Source organism: Platalea leucorodia (assembly GCF_965183815.1).
Source record: "Platalea leucorodia genome assembly, chromosome: 17".
Taxonomy (NCBI): domain Eukaryota; kingdom Metazoa; phylum Chordata; class Aves; order Pelecaniformes; family Threskiornithidae; genus Platalea; species Platalea leucorodia.
Window position 1 is genome coordinate 6,140,411 of NC_138839.1, and position 7,320 is coordinate 6,147,730.

The following is a 7,320-nucleotide window of genomic DNA, read 5'->3' on the forward strand; positions in this document are numbered from 1 at the left end:
CAGCTGTGATGCAGGACCTAAGGCATGATGGGCAAAGGGGATGCGTCTTGCCACCCTCACAGCATGCCTGGGATGCTTGCTGCTTGTCCATCTGACTGATCAGAGACTGATATGAGCTTGTGTACCTCAGTACAGTAAACCCAACTGAGGGTCCAACCCACATGGTTGTCCCTTTCTTACTGGCCACAGCTGTGTCGAAAGCAACCCCCTTTTGTGCCCTGGTGAAGACGGTCTTGTGCTGGAGTGGCCCTACACTCATTCTGTAACCTCTGCAAATTGCTTTGCTCTGCTGTGCTGGACCTCCAGGTCTTCTCCAGCCTTGTTAACGTCTTTTCCTTCTTTGGGAAGAAGGAGAGCACAAAAGCTTGGGGATCTCCAATCCCAGGTATAGTGTCTGCATGCAGTGCCTCTGTTGTATAGGCCCAGCAGTCAGTCTGATGTGGCTGGAAGGAGGCACAAAATCCAGCAGATTTTGCCTCTACTGGGTTTTAACCTCATGGCTGTTTGCCCAGTGTGCTCGGAGACTGCATTAACTGTCCGATCTGCACTCACACAGCATCTTTGTCCTGGACCAGGACCCCATAAGCTAAGCCACCCTCTCAAAGGCTAAAATATCAGTGCAGACCCTTGTGCTTGTCCCCACTCCTCCTTAACACTGCTGTCCCTTCTGCCAGGACCCCACAGCGTGCCGCCAGTGGAGGACGATTGAAGCAGTCCGTCACGTGGGTGTGGCAATTGTCTCGAGTGCCGTCACTACAGTGATTGCCACCGTCCCGCTGTTCTTCTGCATCATTGCCCCTTTTGCCAAGTTTGGGAAGATTGTGGCCCTCAACACAGGAGTCTCCATCCTGTACACATTAACTGTGAGCACAGCCCTGCTGAGCATCATGGGGCCTGGCACCTTCATCCGCAGCAGGACTTCGTGCCTCAAGGCTGTGGTGGGGGTGCTTCTTGCTGGCCTGCTGGGTCTATGCATCTGCCTCACCCTGCTGAAGAGTGGATTTAAGATCCCTCTGCCTAATGGGACAGCCCTGTAGACCCTATGCCAAGAGCCACATGCTCTGTCCTCTTGCTCTCTTTCTTTTTTTCTTTTTTTTTTAAAGGATATTTTTTGTAAGAAAAAAAAAGAGGAAAAAAATCCCTTTTTTCCAGAAGTTTTTCAACTCCAGATGCACTTTATTTTCTAATGGGTTTTGCTCTAAACTTGTATTTATTTCAGTAGTGATGGATGGATGACGGACAGTGAGGGCTGCCCAGGGAATACCTCAGCCCTTGAGTAGGAGGGGAGGAGGTCTCCTCTCAATTTTCTTTCTGCTTTTCTTTTTCTTTTTTCCTTTATTTTTTTTTTTTAAATGAACAGAGCTTTCTGGAACCACAAAGCTAAAAGGGGAGAAATTGGGAAGGCCATCTGATCCCTTTCAAAACCCTTCCCTCTGTCCCTCCCCTCCCCTGGGCCGGGGTCAGCATTGCAACGATGGCTCTCGAGGTGATGTCCTACCCCCATGCCAAGCCTGTGCCTCACTCTCTGAGCCTTTGAAAACAGCAGTGAGCTGTTAGACAGGCCTGGGAAATAGTGTTGTCGGGACCCCTTTGCCATGCCCTGTGCCCAAGCTAGACCCGCAGTGAACTTGCTGCACAGGAGCTCTTATGGGTCTTATTGTGGGATCCAAACTAGAGATGTTGGGTGGCACCACCTGTGGTGACCGGCTTTCATCATTCATGGGGGGCGTCAGGACACACGGCTTTCCCCTTCTTTCTGAAGGGACAGCGCACCTCTTGCTGGGATCTCTTGGGTCTGTGAACAGCCATCAGGAATGCAATCGGTGCCCTCAGTGGCCTGCCATCCTCTCCCTCATCGCAGTAGTGAGGCCAAGGCAGTATCGATGCCCAGTCCCACCTCCTGCTCAGTGTGTGACCTCACCAGTCACTGCCTCTGCTCTTCATGGTGGAGAGAAAACAGACAGCCTTGAGGTCCCTGCAGAGCCTTTTGGTTATGGTAGTCAGCTCTTAGCCTGAGGACGAGCGAACTGCTGGGGCCAGGTAGAGCCCGTGCCTGGTGGCATGCACGAATAAACAGTGGTGCATCCTCTGTGACAGCTTAGAGACACCCTCCATTGTGGAGACATGAGGGCAGCGGAGCTTCAGCCTGTGGCTGCTGCCTGCTCAGATGATTTATATTAAAGTAAAATGAAATTGCAAACTGGTGCCATTAACAAGTACATTTTAAGCATCACTGATTCTATCATATATTTAAAATTGAAATAGCTAAGTGTGTGCATTGATATGCAGCACATCCGGCCCTCGGCAGAAGGGGAGGGCTTGGGCCCACTGGGAGATGCATTAAACATTATTTACAGGGATGCCAATAGAGGGGGTTGGCCAGAAATCAGCCTGACTCCATTTGTTTGGAGATACCGTGTCCCTTGTGGCTTTGTGTTCTCTGTCTGGACTGACCCCCTTTTTCAGATGGAAATTCCAGGAAGCCCATCCCCGTTGCCAGCCAAGTTCTGGGGACTGTGCTGCTGAGACAGACCAGCAGCTGCTTCTGCTTGGCTCAGTGTAACCCTGCTCTGATCCCTGCCAGTCTTACAGCTTCACATCGTGTCATCCCTGTGAAACTGGATCAAATGTTTGTCCCTAAAGTAGGTTCCCCAAGGTGTCAGCTGGAGAGAGGAGTGCTAGGACAGGATTCTCATTGATGCCAGGGGAAATCCAGAGCAATCCTGCTGCAGGCAGTGAGGGTGGTGAGAGCGTGAACAGAACAGACCTGGTTTCTTCCTCACCATCCCATGGTGCAGCTGAGTTACCCCTTTCTGCAGAATGTTAAATGTTCTTGGCACCTACCTCTGATCTGCACCAGTTCCTTCAGAATGAACCCTGTGCCCATGAATAAATGGTTCTGGAAAGGATTTTTGACTATCCTTAAGCTGTGCTGCTTTGATGGCTGCTGTGCACAGTTCAGCCCCAATATTGATCTGTAAGCCATGCTTTTCCCTATGTCTGTTCTCCAAATTTAATTACTGGTGGTGCCCTGAGCACTCCTAAGTGGCAACAAGCTTAGAGGGCAGTGTGCTGATGATACACAGCCCCATGAGAGCCACGTGGCTGTGTGGGTGCTGCAGGGGAGAGCAAGGTAGCCCTAGTGCTGCTGCCAAGGATGCTCTGGCTGGCGGCTTGACCTGAATTTAGCTAATGCTTCAGACTCCTTGGGGTGATTAAAGCTGATGGATATTTCCAGGTCACCAGACAAGAGAATAAGGTGCTGAGTGCACCCTTAGAGGAAGTTTCTCCTTCTGTGAGCATGAAGAAGCCTTGAAAGGTCTTTAAGGCAAGATATAGATCTGCTTTGAATCCTGCGAAGTTTAAAGCTCATTTAAGCCCCTGGCGTCCTATGTTTGTGCTCACTATAAAGAGGCTATGTAAGCCCCCCACCTCCAGAGTGATTCTGGACACGCCATGCTGGGACCATTCATTCAGTGACTCTTGGAAGGCAAGGATTAATTTCAAAGTAGTGGAAAACCCTTTATGTCTCTTGGGTCTGATCTGGCAGTGTCTGATCTGCAGACAAAAATAACAGCTCTTGGCACCTGACAGGATCTGTCCTGTTTTCTGGAGCAGGCAGGGGAAAGGACAAGCTATCATTTTCCCTCCTCCTCTCTGGCCAGCCCAGGCTCACTCAGTGCAGAAGGGCTGGCTGGTACTAGCAGGAGCAGGGCATCACCTTGCCCCTGTTTGTCCAAGGTGGTACTGGGAGAGCAGTGGCTGGAGCGATTCCAAAAGGCAAATGAGAGACTGAGATAAGTGCAGAGCTGTAGCAGATGATTCACAAAGGCATATGGAGGAGATTGTGCCCCTCCAGCAAGGAAACTGAGGCAAGGAGAGGATGAGGAACTTACTCCAGGTTGTAGTAGGATGGCAGAAGAGCCGGGAGGTGATCCTAGGTGATGCTTTTCACTGCAAGGACCCACTGTATGTTGGTAAGCTGAAAACTTGATTAAACATAGTCATGACACTTGCCTTAAGATCTAACTAGACATCTGCTCCATCACCGTTTCACTCTGCACAGCTCTGTGGTCAGGGTGGCTGGTGCTTTCTCCATGTGCTGTAGAGTGAAAGAGGCTTTAGAGGTGGGGCCCAGCCTTCCCCAGAATGCTTACAGCACCCTGAGCTCCCCAAGCATCTGTGGAGACAATAAATCAGTAGCAGATGTGTACATCCATCTCCATGTAGGATTTTATGAATATTTTCTAATCTCCTTGGGATTAGAAAATATTCATAAAATTGTAGAGGTAAGAAAACGGATGGGTTTATCTGAGCAAATGCGAAGGTGGGGCTGATAGCCCTGCTGGGAATCAGTGCTCCGAGGCAGATGCTTGTAGCAATAAAAAGCAAGGCCTTACCTGTCTGGCGCTGTTCCGGGAGCAGATGCTCGCCCTAAATTAATTCCTCCTACATCTCTGCCTATCTTCTTTCTCTGATGACTCCTCTGTTTCCCAGACCATCTCTTGGGCTCTGTCATCTTGCTGAGCAAGGTTTAGCCTTCTCTGTGGTAGCTGCTCATGCCTAAGATGGTCACAGAGTCTGGACTAAAAGTGGCTGGAGATTGTCTCGGTGAGAATTTCTCAGGCAGAGGAAGCTAGGGAGTTAAAATGCTTCATAGGGAGCTGTCAGTTTTGATGTTTTTAAACAGTAGAACACAGCAGACCAGCCTTGCTTGGAAGAGAATGCTCCGATTTTTCATTTCAAAACAATCTTGCTGCAATTAAAAAGAAACTTAGGCGAGTTCTCAGTTACAGCACACTGCAATGGAGTATTTCTGTTAACTGCCCACTCCTTTTATTTCTAGTAAATCCTGTTTTGCAGGTTATGTTCTGAAAAGTTGATGTTAATGCTTCAGGATGGAGGTCATTCTGAAAGTGTGCAGTCTCCTGCAAAGTGGAGTGGGTCCTGTCCTGATCAGAAGCTCTTTCCCTGCCAGCCCAGGGCAGCCGCAGAAGGGCACTGCTCCCCAGTGTTGAAGCACTGGGAAAAATGCACAGAGCTGGTGTTGCTGCTCCTTGCCTTCAGTGGAGCTGCTGAGTTTAAGGTTCCCCATGGCTGTGCACACTCAAGGAGAGAGTCTCTGCTCACAACAGCCCTGTCAAAATCAGCTTTGGAGCGAGGAGGAACAGAGCGGATGTGATTTGCAAAGATCAGTGTCAGAGGAAGGAATAGACCCAGGTCTCCTCGCTCTGTTTATTTCCTTATGTCGTGGTGCCTCTTGAGGTGCTGCATTCATGCAGGTCTGTACAGGCAACGGGGGCGTCAGGTTTGGCCACCGACGTCGGCAATTTCAAAAGCTGCAGATGCTGGGAGGGGATCAGTGGCTGAGCTGGGCTGTGTTTTTCAATCCCTGCTAGATTTGAAGCTATGCCAGAGCAAAGCCAGCCGGGGAAATATCCCCAAAGAGGACATGTGGCATGCTTGCAGAGTTACTGAGACTGCTGATACAGTCGTCTGGATGCAATGGTCTCCAGAGACCCCCAGCTTTGTCTCTGCTGGAGCAAACTGGGATGTTGCTTTATGACATAGCATCTAATTCTTTTTGCTTGTCCTGCACTGAATTTTCTTACCAGAGCAGCCTGCCCTTCTGGAAGGTTATAAAAGGCTTTTTATTTAACCCTGTGACATGTATAAATCCTCCCATGCTGTCCACCAAGGAAGCTGTGCTGATTGATTTGCAGCCAGGCAGGACAAACTCACAGTCTCTTGGTTATTTCTTCCGAAATCACTCCTCACCCCAGATAGCACACAAGCCATAGTTCACAGGTTGCACTTTTTCAAAGGTCTCCGCTTACGGCTGTGCTCTGGCTTAATACCCAGGGTTGCGGAGCTAAAAGTCTTTCAAATCCTGTCTCCATCCTGAGGACGTAGTTGTTTGGCTGTTTGGCTTTCTCCTCTCCGCTCCTCCTTTGGGCAGTTGCTGGAGGAGACGGGAGGGCGATGGCCAGGACCAGAGGCAGAGCTACAAGCAGATGAGCAGAAAAGTTTGCAGGGGGAAGCAGAAGAGAACAAATGGGAGGGAGGATGGTTCAAAAGCCAAGGGGAGAAGAGGTGCAAACACCCCAAGGAGGGAGGGCACTGCCGTTTCACCATGTCGTGTGCAGACCTTAGGTTGTCGGTTCTCAGAGTGATGTAGCACAATTCCTGACGTAACGTACACGTGTTACTTTTGTAAGTCGTCTCCTACCCTCACTATTTTCAGTGTTCCTTGATTTTTGGAGGCTGTTGTAAATAAAAAATTTTGACATTCGCACCTTTGGATCCTTCACTCGTCACTGTGTCACTGTTGCAATGTAAGCGTGGTGCTGGCCGGAGTGGCACTGACGTGTGGTGTGTGTAACGCAGTGGGGATGAGGCCACAGCACCGGTTCCCAACGTGCACAGGATTGTTCCTGCTGCTGAAATCGGGCCCCTTGAAAGCAACTTAGCACAACCAGAAAAGCTGACAGTCCAGAAAAGCCAGCCCAGGATCCCACGCAGGTCTGCAAGAGGGCTGGCTCGAGTGGGAGCTTTATCCAAGTTTTGCGGAGGCCTTCTATTCCTCCACTCCATACTGTGCTACTTGGAGTGCATGAAGATTGCACCTCTGTGCTGACCCCACAAGAAGGGGGTTCATCTGCCTGCTCCTGCGGCATCGCAGTTTCTCGCAACGCACAATGCCTGGCGTGAACAACTGGTCACCATTTTGTCTCTGCGTCCTGTGCTGCAGGAGCAAAGTGCTACTCTGCACCTCGCGAGACCACGCTGAACCAACGCATGCGGAGGCCAGCCGCAGAATAGGAGGAGGACCCAAGCATTTACCTCTCTTTGCAGCTGTGCTGAGCAAGGTTTTCTCCCTGCACCCTCTCATTTGGATGTGCTCACGCTGCACCCAGCGACAACGCTGCTGGGAAGGACTGCACCAACAGCACATTGCGGCAAAAACCTCCCATGTTTTCAAGCTCTCACTTCTACAGATGGGGCCAAAGTTACTGGTGAAACCTCTGTTGTAATAAATACCAGGAAGGCTCAGGGTCACAGTCTGACAAATAAGAAAAATACGCAGTATCCACAGGAAGGAGGAATGTGGCCCCTTTAATGGGAAGTTGGGGATTGCAGGTAGGGGAGGGTTTATGCTCAAACCTGCTGCTGGGAAATCGCCAAGCAAGGAAGGCTGGAAGGGGGTTGGTTTTGGCTGCAAATTCAGCCCCTTGCCCCAAGAGCAGGTGCAATGGGCACTCTCTTGCATGCTGGCAGGGAGCTGTGTGCAGATTGCAGGCCACGGAGGAGGCACGCGTT

At 50.4% G+C, this 7,320-nt stretch overlaps 1 protein-coding gene across 3 annotated transcripts in view; it reads left to right on the plus strand.

Annotated features, from left to right (window-relative positions):
- Positions 1-6,286, plus strand: part of DISP3 (dispatched RND transporter family member 3) — a 44,547-nt gene extending 38,261 nt beyond the window's left edge. For all 3 annotated transcript variants that reach the window (XM_082329047.1, XM_082329048.1, XM_082329049.1), the window contains exon 21: positions 675-6,286. In XM_082329047.1, the coding sequence (XP_082185173.1) occupies positions 675-1,037 (363 nt within the window). In that variant the 3' untranslated portion in view covers positions 1,038-6,286. The remainder of the gene's footprint in view (positions 1-674) is intronic.
- The last annotated feature ends 1,034 nt before the right edge of the window (positions 6,287-7,320 follow it).